The sequence below is a fragment of the Capra hircus genome, chromosome 23, assembly GCF_001704415.2.
Source record: "Capra hircus breed San Clemente chromosome 23, ASM170441v1, whole genome shotgun sequence".
Classification (NCBI taxonomy): Eukaryota; Metazoa; Chordata; class Mammalia; order Artiodactyla; family Bovidae; genus Capra; species Capra hircus.
This window is the reverse complement of record NC_030830.1, coordinates 19,548,337-19,561,953: the sequence shown is the minus strand read 5'-3', so window position 1 is coordinate 19,561,953 and position 13,617 is coordinate 19,548,337. Positions and strand designations below refer to the sequence as shown.

General features: G+C 42.9%; 1 protein-coding gene across 2 annotated transcripts; it reads left to right on the top strand.

Moving 5' to 3' along the window:
- ZSCAN31 (zinc finger and SCAN domain containing 31) lies at window positions 303–11,167 on the top strand. Of its 2 annotated transcripts, none has more exons than XM_005696701.3 (4): window positions 303–521; window positions 7,035–7,508; window positions 8,316–8,466; window positions 8,957–11,167. In XM_005696701.3, the coding sequence occupies exons 2-4, from the start codon at window positions 7,128–7,130 to the stop codon at window positions 9,730–9,732; spliced, it is 1,308 nt and encodes a 435-aa protein (XP_005696758.2). In that variant the 5' UTR covers window positions 303–521; window positions 7,035–7,127; the 3' UTR covers window positions 9,733–11,167. The 2 variants fall into 2 exon arrangements, with proteins under 2 accessions (XP_005696758.2, XP_005696759.2); XM_005696702.3 differs by having other exon boundaries at window positions 471–739.

Sequence of the window (13,617 nt, the reverse complement as noted above, 5' to 3'; positions counted from 1 at the left end):
TCATTTTACATACAAACCAGCTGTACAGTGGTTTATGTGCCTGTGTCTCTCCTTCTAGACTGCGATTCCAGAAAACAGAGTTTGAGAGTTAAAAACAAACGGAAAACCCAACCACGGCTACCATCTCTCCTTTGTGGTGTTAAAGGGACCACAGTTAGGGGAGAGCCTCAGGAAGGAATGGATGGTAACAACCAGAATTGGAATAACAGTGAAGTCCCTTCCAGCCCTAACATTTTGCGTTGCTACGAACATTGACTTCTAGATGCCCGGAACCACTCAGCACAGAAACCTCGAGGGGCGGAGGTTTCCCCTCTTAGGGCTGGATTTCTGGCTCCGAGCTTTGTGATGAAGTAGTCACCAAGTGCATTAACCTCCGAGCTCCTAGAGAGTACAAGAATGCTCCTAGCAGGGAAAGGGCTGCTTGGCGGAGGAGCTCGAGACGATGACGTACTTCCGGCCTCTGTAGGTTTTCTGAGTGACGCTGCCTGCGCGGCGGACCTGGAGCTCCCGCGATCCCGAAGGTGAGTCTCAGGCACTGCGTTCCGACTCGCCCGCCCCAGGAAGATTAAGATCGGTGCCTGGGAGTAGGTGAGGAGAGGACGTCTGCGCGGGCGTGGCCCCCGCCGGCCTCTCGTGATCACCTGGACACACGCCTCGGAAGGAGGTCCCGCCCCTGCCCCCGCCCGGGTCGTGGGAGAAGACCCCCTTGTGGAGGCGGAGCTTTGTAACCAGACCCGAGGTGAGGAGGTGAAAGAGGGGCTTCCGGAACTTGCTTTCGCTGCCTGTCAAAAGCCCAACTTATATATACCCATCGTTTTTATTTAACAAGTGTTAACATTAAACAGTATTTATCGCATCTGTTTTTTCTTTAAATATTTCAAAATAAATTACAAGCATCGTGACTTGTCACCCTTTCGTATGTGCATCTCTGAAACTAAAGGACATTTTACATACACAAATCATAACCCCAAAATCAACACACTCAACTAAACGTAAGCGCATCCCCTAATATTACCTGACACCTACTGCATATTCGAATTTACCCTCGTTGTCCTACAAGTGTTTTTTGCAATTGGTTTACACCAACTAGGGTCCAATTAAAGACCGTTTGTTGCAAGTAGTTAAGTCTCTTAATTTAAAACAGTTCTATCCTTCCCTTGGGCTTCCCTGATGGCTCAATGGTGAAGAAACTGCCTGCTAATATAGGAGATGCGGGTTCCACTTCTGGGTCGAAAAGGAAATGGCGACCCACTTCAGTATTCTTGCCTGGGAAATAAATCCCATAGACAGAGGAGCCTGGCGGACTGTGGCCCATGGGGGTCTCAAAAGTCTCGGTAACGACTTAGCAATTAAACAATAACAATAATCCTTCCCCTCCTTTCTCCCCACCCTATTGCCTGGTTGAAGGATATTTCAGTCCTTTCCTAGAATATCTCCATGTCCGAATGTGCCAGTTTCCTCATGGTATTTAAGTTATTCCTTTTTTCTTTGCCTTTGTGATCAGTTTTCCTTTGGAATTTATTTTACAACGCAGGTGGTTTATTATTTTCATTATCTCCTAGTAATTGCTAATATGCTGAAGCTAATAAAGAAGCTCAGGAATTCCCTGGCAGTCCAGTGGTTAGGACCTGGCGCTTGCAGTGCACAGGACAGGTTAGAAACCAGGTGAAGGAACTAAGATCCCTGGGTGGCACACGTGTGGTGTCAGAAAAAAAGAAAAAGAAACGCTCTTTTACACTGTTTCTGCCACCTCGTGGTTTTTTTAGTTCAATTAAGAAGATGAGGACACTTCAGATTCTGTAATTGTATCACTCTTTTATCATATACTTGCTGCCTGAAACATAGGCACTTAGTGAATATTTTTGAAGTGAGTTCCCTTTGTGAATAACGTGTAATACATAGAAACTGAATTTTGAATTTAGGATGAATTGCCCTACTTCTTTGTACACATCTTCAAGATTATGGCTTTCACTGTATTATAATTTTATCCCCATGAGTTATAAACTCCTGTGTATACCCAGCTCTTAGCACAGCTCATAAATATCTGCCCAAAGATTGAAGCTCTTTTTTCAAACAAAAGTTAAGCTCTTTTGCCTTTCAGTTGTGTTTTTTCAAAGTTAATTTGATGAATATATTGACATTATACCTAAGTGGCTGTCTTTTGGATCCAGTGCACTAGCCTCCACTTCCACTCTTTCAGTGCTTGCCTTTTCTTCTTCCACTCTTGCCTCCATCTTCATTCCCTCAGCTCGCTTACTATCCAGTAGCAGAGCTTCTTAAAACATAAACCCGGCCTTGTCATTTACCCTCCTATACACCTTCAGTGGCTTTCCTGTGCATTTAGAATAAAAAATAAACTTCTATGTCCTGTTGGGGGTTTTGAACCGTTCTCTCCCTACAACCCACCTCTACTCTGCAGAGCTCAGTCCTTACTGTTCTTAGGGCTCATTAGCTACCTCACCTCTCATCATCCTATCTTAATAGGTCCTACATTTATTTGATAACTTGATGCTGGTTGGTTTTCTTCACAGTACTTATGACAACTGCTTATTATTTTATCTGCCTCCTTACTTTTGTTGTTTTTGCTGTTATTATTTTTTTAAATATTCCCCATTAGAGTGAAAGTTCCAGCAACACAGGGACTCCTTCTCCCTGGAACAGAGCCATGAAGCAGTACAGCAGAAGGAATCAAATAGGAAAACTTTGAGTAGTTAGCGTAAATGGCACCAAATTTATTGACTGTGTTTTAAAATACAAGAGTCTTAAACCAGTTACAGAATTCAGTTTCTTTTAGTTGTAGGACTGAAGTCCATGGTAGGACTAAGGTCTCCCTTTCCTTGCTGGCTGCCCCTGGGGGACAGGTCTCAGCTTCTGGAGGCTGCCTGCATTCCTTTACAGGTGGCTCCCTCCATCAGCAAGTCAGTGGTGTCTATCTAATCCTTCTCATGCTCAACTCTCTGACTTCCTCTTCTGCTTAAAAAAAAAAAAATGCTATTAAAGGAGTTATGTAGTGGGTTAGGCCCGCCTAGAGACCTCCTAAGGTCAACTGATTGCTAAACCTAATTAGCTCTTAATAATACCTTTCATCATGTAAACTAACAATCTTCAGGGACAGGATAACATGATGGAGATCATAGGGCAATCTTAGAATTCTGCCTCCCACAGTTCCACTCTTTATTTATTCTGCAAGTTGAGGGTTGAGGGACAGTTGGGTTATTTCTGGTTTGGAACTATTTTGAATAAAATTGCTCTGAACATTCCTGTATTTTTAGCTTTTAGTGGGCATAAGCACTTGTTTCTTTGGGGCATAAATCCAACAGTGGAATTACTGTATCAGGGGGTACACAGACATTCATCTTGTCAAAAAATGTTGAGACCATCACTCAGTATCTGAAATGAAAAGACAGCTGAAGAGATCCTCTCACTAGGACCTAGGTACAGTTCTCACTAGGTACAGAAGAGGTTGCTGCTCTTACATAAGGGTTTTGAGAAACATGGGGTTCAGTGGGCTGACATCTGTGGAGGCATGGTTTCATGGGACAAACTGTTGTTCATTAGTTGGCACTCAGAGCTGTTTATTTTAACAAGTCATTCCCGACTAACTGATTTTCAAAAGCTATGGGTTGTCACTAATTGATGGACTTACAAAAATGTGTTCTCTGAAATGAATTGTTGATTGAATAGATCAGCTCTGGGCTACTTGATACCACAGTTGCAGAACATTTTTATTCTCAAGCTTTAAGAGATAGTTCTAAAGAATTTTGCAAAGTGGTTGTACCCATTAAACTATCATATCAATGTATGAGAGTTCCATTTGCTCCAATTCCTTGTTGATTTACCCTTAAATTATAAGATGTGTATTTACTTTTAGAATTCTTAAAATGAAGTCTATTGTTCAGTATTTCTATTCTCCTGACACCAAGGCATTAATACACTCCTTTTACTGAACTGACCATCTACCACATCTTGTTATTATGAAGAATTTTAGTTTTATATTCCTCCCCGTTGTGTAGAAAAACATTCTCATGTAAAAAATGTAATAAGGGCTATCCATTGAAAAATTCCACATCATACCTGCTCCCAACCACTGATTTCCCATTCCCAGGGACAAGTAATGTTGCTCAGGCATCCAAATATATATATGTATATATTTTTTCTTCCCCTTTCCCTTTTGTTAATAATTTTCATGGTGGCTCTCTACTCTGCTTTTTTCACTAAATGGATCTTGCCCATCCTTTCATATCTGTACATAAAGAGCTTCCTCATTTTAAAAAACTGCATAGCAGTAGTTATGGATTATTATATGGATTACTATAATTCATTTACCTAGTCCCATCTTGGTGGCCATTTGGATTGTTTCCAACCTTTGTCTCACAAACAGTGCTGCAGTAAATAACCTTTTATGTACATCATTTTACGTGTGAGTAAATAAATTACAAGAGATTTCCTCCCATAATCATTTACATTTATCACCATATTTTGTCAGTTCTTGAGCTTATGTTGTTTCCTCTATTTCATACCTTCTTTCTGAGTTCACCTTTCTTTGCTGAACTCTATATCCTTTACTTACTCTCGCAGGAAGTGTTTTTGGGTTGTAAATGACTTCATTTTGCTCTAGTTACTTATATTTAGCTCAGGGTAAATATAAGTCATTTCTCCATTCCGATTGCCTTCTAGAATCTGTTAGTGAGCACTTTGCTGTGTTTCCTTCATAGGTAATCTCTTTCCTTTGGTAGCTATTAAGATTGTCTCTTTATTCTTTTCCTCTGGTAGCTATTAAGATTGTCTCTTTATCCTCAATAGACTTCACTTTCACTCTATTATGTCTAGGTGTGCACTCTTGATCTGAGAGGTCAGGCCTTCATTTCTGGAAAATTCTTAATTTTTTCTCATCAACTATTATTTCTTAGTCATTCACTACATTCTTTTCTTCTGAAGTTCCTGTATATTAATGTTGTAGTATCTTAATATTTTATATTATAATCTGTATCAGTTCAGTTCAGTTCAGTCGCTCAGTCGTGTCCGACTCTCAGCGACCCCATGAATCACAGCATGCCAGGCCTCCCTGTCCATCACCAACTCCCGGAGTTCACTCAGACTCACGTCCATCGAGTCCATGATGCCATCCAGCCATCTCATCCTCCGTCGTCTCCTTCTTCTCCTGCCTCCAATCCCTCCCAGCATCAGAGTCTTTTCCAATGAGTCAACTCTTCGCATGAGGTGGCCAAAGTACTGGAGTTTCAGCTTTAGCATCATTCCTTCCAAAGAAATCCCAGGGCTGATCTCCTTCAGAATGGACGGGTTGGATCTCCTTGAAGTCCAAGGGACTCTCAAGAGTCTTCTCCAACACCACAGTTCAAAAGCATCAATTCTTTGGCGCTCAGCCTTCTTCACAGTCCAACTCTCACATCCATACATGACCACAGGAAAAACCATAGCCTTGACTAGATGGACCTTAGTTGACAAAATAATGTCTCTGCTTTTGAATATACTATCTAGGTTGGTCATAACTTTTCTTACAAGGAGTAAGCGTCTTTTAATTTCATGGCTGCAATCACCATCTGCAGTGATTTTGGAGCCCCAAAAAATAAAGTCTGACACTATTTCCACTGTTTCCCCCTCTATTTGCCATGAAGTGATGGGACCAGATGCCATGATCTTTGTTTTCTGAATGTTGAGCTTTAAGCCAACTTTTTCACTCTCCTCTTTCACTTTCATCAAGAGGCTTTTTAGCTCCTCTTCACTTTCTGCCATAAGGGTGGTGTCATCTGCATATCTGAGGTGATTGATATTTCTCCTGGCAATCTTGATTCCAGCTTGTGTTTCTTCCAGTCCAGCGTTTCTCATGATGTACTCTGCATATAAGTTAAATAAGCATATATATTTATATATTATATGTATGAAAGAGCAGTTAACATTAACTGCTCTTTCTAATCTCCTGTTGCATTCAGAGTGAAGTCTCAGTATTCTCATAATCACTGTTACTCTTCAGCTGTGTGCATTCTGTTGTTTATCCTCTGATGCATGTTAAATGGGTTAGGGTAAGAGTCTGTTGTTTGCTTGGCCTGTGATATTGAATCTCCTGCCAGCACCTTTTCTCTGCCTGACTAATTTCTGTTAGTTATTTCAGGCCCAATTCAAATGTACTTGCTCCTAAGCCACATTGTTTCATTGCTTCACGCTTTGTCAGAATTATGTTTTTCCTACTCGTTGCTCTATAGACATTTGGTTAAAGCCTCTTGTTTCTTTTCTTTTTTAAATTTAATTAATTTGGCTGCCTTGGGGCTTAGTTGCGGCACTTGGGATCTTCTCTTTTGTTGCAGTATGCAGACTTCTAATTGTGGCATGTGGGCTCAGTTGCTCTGCAGCATGCAGGATCTTAGTTCCCTGACCAGGGATTGAACCCACATCCCCTGCACTGCAAGGCAGATTGTTAACCCTTGGACCACCAGGGAAGTCCCTTTGTTTATTTTTTTGGAATAAGTACTTTATTTCAAATGACTCAAGAAACAACAATAAACATTTATTTAGTACATGAGTCTGTGGCGTTTGGTGATCTAGGCAGTGCTTTCTTGTACATCTGCAGTCAGCTGTGAGCTCTGCAGATCTCAGCTGGAGTCACTCACATGTTGGGGCAGGGCAGGAGGAGGGGAGGTTATCTGGCTGTTAGGTGACCTAGGATGGCCTCATCTGCTCCATCTGAAAGCCAGTATATCCTCTTAGCAGTTATAGAAGGCACGGCCATGCAAGAGCAATCACACTAGCTTCTGTCACACTTGTTAGTATTACACTGGCCAAGTCAGGTCATGTGTTGGACCCAGAATCACAGCAGGAGCACACAGCAAAGTCCATGTCTACAGGGAGGGGTGAAGAAATGGGGTCAGTAATGTCTTCTGCCATATGCCTTTTTGAAAATTTCAGTTTCTAAACATACATATGTATACCTTTTATTAACATGAATGATAGTATGATATTATTCTTATACTGTTTTTTTCTCATTATTTATTTCATTAAGACATAATTTTTCTCATCAGGTGCGTCCTTCTGAAGAAGATTAAATCAGAGGATCTTAAATCAGTTACACTTCCACCCCAGGCTGGATTGAGCCCTTCTAAATTAATCCCAGAATGGCTTCAGCAGGGGAACAGGAGGGATTTAAGATTGTGAAGGTGAAGGAAGACCCTATCTGGGACCAAGAAACCTACCTTCGAGAGAACAACTTTTCTGGCCAGGAAGCCTCCTGCCAACTTTTTAGACACTTTTGTTACCAAGAGACTCCTGGTCCCCGAGAAGCACTGAGCCGGCTTCGGGAACTCTGTCATCAGTGGCTGAGGCCAGACACACATACCAAGGAGCAAATCCTGGAGCTCCTGGTCCTCGAGCAGTTCCTGACCATCCTGCCTGAGGAGCTCCAGGCCTGGGTATGCGAGCACCATCCCGAGAGTGGGGAGGAGGCAGTGGCTGCAGTTGAAGACCTGGAGCGAGAACTCAGTGAACCAGAGAACCAGGTGAGAGGAGGAAGATGGCCTTCTGGACATAGAATATGAAATGAAGGGTGAAGTTTGGTGACCCAGGTTGGTTGGCTATAGCCACATGTATTAGTTCTCTGTTGCTGGGTACAAGTAATCCCCTAAGCTTTAATGGCTTAAAAAAAACCAAATATTACCTCCAGTTTCTGAGTCAGGTTTTGGGAGCCACTTAGGAGGATCTCTCATGAGGTTGCAGTGAAGATGTCAACCAAGATTATAGTCCCCTGAAGACCTACTGCAGCTGGTGGATCCACTTTCAAGATGGCTTACTCCCATGGTTGTTGGTAGGGGGCCTTGGTTCCTCACTGGTTTTTGGCAGAGGTCTTTACTAGGTTTCTCCTTAGGGGTCTTTGAGTGTCCTCACAACATGTCAGTTGGCTTCTCTGAGAGAGAGACAGAAATAGAGGAAGAGAGGATAAGGATGAATCCTCACGTTTTTATGACTTAGTCTCAGAAATTATATACAGTGGCTTCTGCCATACATTCTATTCAGTAGAAATGAGCCATTTTAAGTACAACTCTCACTCAAGGGGAGAGAAATCAGGCTCCACCTTTTAGTGGAAATAATGTTGAAGAGCTTACGAACATATTTTAAACCATCACACCTCATTGGGCCACTCTTGTTCTCCCCCTTCTGCTTTTGGGTGTGGAATTAAACTCTGGGCTTTCCACTGTGTAATTGCATAAAATGTCTCATACAGTTCCATATGATCTCTCTCACTGAGTGTGAGTCCAGGTTCCAGTAGTCGTCCTCTTATGAATCTAAATATACCTCCCTGCCTTTAGGCCCCAGATTGTGAACATGGACTTGCCGAAATGCTCTCAGGGGATGCAGTGCATTTGAAGGCCAAGCAAGAATCAACAGCTTTCCAGCTTCAGTCCATGGTGACGCAGCTCAAATGTGAATCTTTTGGGCTCCACAAATTTGAAGAACAAGGTAAGGACGTTTTTAGGTCCGTTCAGAGACTGTGGACTCTGGGACCTAATTGTTTCAGTTGGAATTTAAGCACTGCTACTTAGAAGCTATGTGACATTGAACAGGTCAAGTAACCTTCCTGTGCCTTCAGTTTATGCATCTGTAAAACGGAAATAATCAGAGTACAGAGTCAGAGAGTCATTTGAAGATTTAATAAGTTAATATATAAAAAACATTTAGAGCAGCACCTGCTTTGTAGTAAGCCCTTCACAGTGCCTGCTTGTGTACATCTTCTCTGGAAGTCTCACCTTGTCTGGGTGACCTCCAGCCATTTCAGCAGGTGCTGGTTACCCCTTACTTTGTCTCCATATCTCAATTTAGGTTGTTACATTACACTGCCAGTTTTGGATCCTAAATTGTGTATATTTGACATGAATCTTCCTCATTCCCATCCTATGGTTATACTCTTTCATAAAGGAAAAAAGTGACATTGATCTACTTATTATTCTAGATGGTGAAACTGTACTTAAAAACCAGGACTTGACATCAAAACAGGAAGTCTTAAAAGAAATGGGACATTTTGAGAATAGCAGGCTCCAAAGAGATATTCCTTTAGATTCTAAATATAGAGAAATGTGTAAACATGAGAGCAGGGCAGAAAAACAGAGCGGACAGCCCACTGGAGAGAGACGTCACAGGTGCAATGAGTGTGGGAAAAGCTTTACTCAGAGTTCAGTTCTCATTCAGCACCAGAGAATCCACACTGGGGAGAAGCCATATGAATGTGAAGAATGTGGAAAGACCTTCAGCCAGAGGTCGGGCCTGATTGAACATCAGCGGAGCCACACTGGAGAGAAACCCTATCAATGTAAAGACTGCGGGAAAGCCTTTAGCGCCAGCAATGGCCTCATTAGACACAGAAGGATCCACACAGGGGAAAAACCATATGAATGTGAAGAGTGTGGGAAAACCTTCCGCCTGAGCTCGTACCTTGTTCAGCATCAGAGGATACACACTGGAGAGAAGCGCTATCACTGTAATGAGTGTGGGAAAGCCTTCAGCCAGAATGCCGGGCTTTTCCAGCATCTCCGAATCCACACTGGTGAGAAACCCTATCAGTGCAGTCAGTGCAGTAAAAGCTTTAGTAGGCGAACGCTCCTTATAAAACATCAGAGAAGCCACACTGGAGAGAGACCGTATGAGTGTGATGAGTGTGGGAAAGCTTTCAGTCATCATTGCAACCTCATTAGGCATTTTAGAATCCATACTGTTGTCAAACTGGACTAAACTAACCCTATGAACCACCAGGGCCCTTCAGTGAGGTGATTCTCAGGAAAGTAAGATATTCAAATGGCTTATTTTACTCTTATGAAATTTATTTGCTTTGGAATGCATGACTTTTTTGCAGACCATGTGCTGCTGTCTCCTGAGTGGATGACTGTGGGTGTGAGCATGTGGGCACTTGCTTCGCAGCTTCCTTCTTCCCTATCCCTTGGTTCATTTCTAACAATTTCCCTTAAAGCAACCAAATCTTACCTGGGAATAAATTGGTATGTAGGGGCCATTATTGAGTAATACTTAATATTGATCAACTCTAAATGACTAGCATTTGTGTATATACCCAAAGGATATTCAGAGGTGAGTTTTTTGTTTGTTTGTTTTTGTTTTTTTGTAAAAGTAACATTTTAAATGCAATAAGGTTTGGGGGAATAAGAATTGTTCCTATTCCCATAGAAAAATCATTATCATGTCAACAATCTCCCCAGGAATGTAATGGATATTCTCTTTAATACTTTCATCAGAATGGTTGGCAAACTTATTTACTAAGCAGCATTACCCCTGGTGTGAGGTGTATAGATTTGATGGTTTAGGAATCCATGTCCCATTTTGATATTGAACTCCAAATTCTCAGTGCAGGTCATTACTATATTTAAGGTTCCCATTTTTGTTATAAATAATGAATCAGATGATACTTTAAGACCTTTGTGGAACTTCCCTGGTGGCCCAGTGATTAAGACTCTACACTCCTAATGCAGGAGGCACAGGCTAGATTCCTGGTCAGGGAACTAAGATCCCACATGCCATGTGATGAGGCCAGTAATAATAAACCCTTTGCAATGTGCCTGTTTTATTGATAGCCTTTTCTGTCACAGGCTTTAGAAGTTTAACCGTGTGGAAGGCCACTGTAAGCAGCAGCAGAGCAGCGTCATTGAGATTATAAAGAAATGGAGCCTCTGGCCTCAGGCAGCTTACGCTTAACTGGGGAGACCAGCAGGTTCAAGCCATTTATTGCCAGGGTTAAACACAGTACCTGCTTCTCCATCTGTAAGCTCTGTGACCTTGGGCAGTTTAATTAAATGTCCCTATTCTACAGTCTCCCTACCTATAAATTTAATAGGGGGTAAGAGTACCCTTCTCATAGGATACATGAGATTAATACAGACTTGTAAAGCACTGAAAATATAACTCAATAAATGTACACTGTGATTTACCTAAGAAATAATACCATCTAATGAATGTAGGTGGAATTTTAAGTATCCTGTTTGAACTAAATGGAATGGTAAATGCCTCTACTGACAATCTCATTATACTTTTCTCCACTGTCAAAATGTTTATCAGAATTTCAAAAGAAAGGAACTATAAGTTCAACTTAAAAATATACCGTGCTAAGCATGTCTTCAAAGTTTGTTTTTAGAAAGTTAAAGAAGGCTATATATGTATGTATGTATATATAGGTGTGTGTGTATATATGTAAATATATATATGTGTGTATATATGTGTATATATATTTGGTTTTCCTTATAGCTTGGGGACCATAACAACAACAAAAACTAAAATTCCTTGATTGTTTCATTTGGAAACAGAACATTAGCTAAATGCAGACTATTTAAAATAGGGCTTTTTTCTTTTTAGCCTTACTTCAGAGCATGCAGGATCTTAATTCCCTGACCAGGGATAGAACTTCATGCCCCCGATAGTAGAAGCATGGAGGCTTAAACACTGGACCACCAGGGAAGTCCCCAGAACAGTGCTTATTGAATTTTAGAGTATCTACAAATCATCTGGAATCTTGTTAAAATAGATTCTAATTCAAAAGGTAATGGTGGAGCCCACGAATCTGCATTTTCAACACACTCCCAGTGGTGCTGATGCTGCTGGTTCATGGAGCACATTTGAATATCAGGACCCCAGACAGTCCTGATGGTCCTTCTACAGCTAGAGGTGTCAGACAAATTCATTTCCTTCTCATCCTCCCACTGAAACCCCTATGTCTGCATGTTGCCCCTACACCTGTGCTCCCCACTGCCAGCCCCACCCTCAGAGGAGTGAGATGCCCATGAAGTGCAATGGGCAGGTGGCTGAGGGGGCTGGGAAACCAGGCAGCATTCTCTGCACTGCACAGGCAGATTCATCACTTGGGAAGTCTAAGTAGTTCCTGTAAACGTTTGCTTTAGGAAAAAGCCTCTGTCCCAGAGCTTCCGCTATGCCTCCTCTCTCCCTTTCACATGAACTCCCAGGGGGACAGGAAAGGAACTGCCCATGTTTTATAAGCACAGTGCAGACCTGCAGTCCTCACTGCCCCCGCCCCCTGCAGCATCTCAGGACACAAGGACAAGGACTCAGCGGCATGTCCTTAGCTAGGGTGCTACTACAAACCACAGGCACCTTCAACACAGACCTTTAGTTTGGGCCCTCTGAGATTCCAGCACCAGGGCTCAGACAGCCCTTTCCTGTCTCACCTTCCCAGAAAGGCCAAGAAAAGCTCACAAAGACGAAAGCAACCATAAAAGAGAGGCCCAAGGCATAAAGGAGAAGAGCTCAGGGGAGGAGAGGAGAGATGGGAGGAAAGGGCCTGATAGGGCAGGCCTGCGACCTAAGGAAACCAAAGGGAGAATTGGGGAATGTTGCTTTTTTTTTTTTCAGTTTCTCTTTCATCAGTCTAATCCAAAGTGTTCTAGTCGCTGATAACACACTCCGGCATTCAGCCTTAAGACAGTGACATGAAGGATTTTCAGTGCCTGTGAGCAGAGGAGCATCTAGAAAAGAAGGGAAGTTCAGGCAGTGAGCAGAGCACTCAGCCAGTCAGCAGCATCTGCTGAGCATCACTTTGGGCCAGTGGGCACTGTTGTGGGGACTTGGGACACATGAGGGTACCCTGCTTGAGAAAAACAATAAACAGTAAGTATAATAAATGAGGCTTCCCAGGTGGCGCAGTGGTAAAGGATCCGTCTGCCAGTGCAGGAGATAGAAGGGACATCAATTCAATCCCTGGGTCCAGAAGTTCCCCTGGAGAAGGAGATGGCAACCCACTCCAGTATTCTTGCCTGGAAAATGCCATGGATAGAGGAGCCTGGTGGGCAACAGTCTATGAGGTCACAAAGAGTCGGACACGACTAACGACTAAACACAGCACATAATAAATAAATGACAGTGTAATAAAGTGTTTTGGAAACAGAAGAAAATGGAGCAGGATAAAGGAGTGGGGTTTCATTATCTTGGGTGGTCAGGGAAGGCTTCACTGAGAAGGAGGCATTTGTGCTAAGATTTGGAGCAGGTGAGGGAGTTGGTGCTGCCTGGGAGGGTGACTCAGGAAGGGGATGAGCTGGTGCAGAAGCCTTATGGTGTAGACTAAAAAGTTTTCCCCTAGGGTTTCACAGGTGCTCCTCACCATGCCCCTACAAGAGGAAGACATGCTATTTGCCATTCACATTCACTGTTGAGTAAACTCAGCTTGGTGACATGAAGTGATTGTCATCTCCCAAGCAGGTGAAGTTGAGCAAAGTCTTCGAGACTGACTGACTGACTGGTGCTCTTTCCCACTGCTGCTGCTGCTAAGTCGCCTCAGTCGTGTCCGACTCCGTGCGACCCCACAGACGGCAGCCCACCAGGCTCCCCCATCTCTGGGATTCTCCAAGCAAGAACACTGGAGTGGGTTGCCATTTCCTTCTCCAATGCATGAAAGCGAAAAGTGAAAGTGAAGCTGCTCAGTCGTGTCCGACTCTTAGTGACCCCATGGACTGCAGCCTACCAGGCTCCTCCATCCATGGGATTTTTGCATCCAGAAACTTTGTCCTCCCCCCAACCCCCACAGCTGGGAAAGATTGAGGGCAGGAGGAGAAGGGGGCAACAGGATGAGATGGTTGGATGGCATCACTAACTCAATGCGCACGA

Bases quoted from the DNA above. Each gene is read 5' to 3' on its own strand.
- ZSCAN31 (XM_005696701.3), top strand. From the start codon at position 7,128: ATGGCTTCAGCAGGGGAACAGGAGGGATTTAAGATTGTGAAGGTGAAG. The intron at 7,509-8,315 runs GTGAGAGGAGGA...CCCTGCCTTTAG, and splicing joins TCAGTGAACCAGAGAACCAG to GCCCCAGATTGTGAACATGG. The intron at 8,467-8,956 runs GTAAGGACGTTT...TTATTATTCTAG, and splicing joins CCACAAATTTGAAGAACAAG to ATGGTGAAACTGTACTTAAA.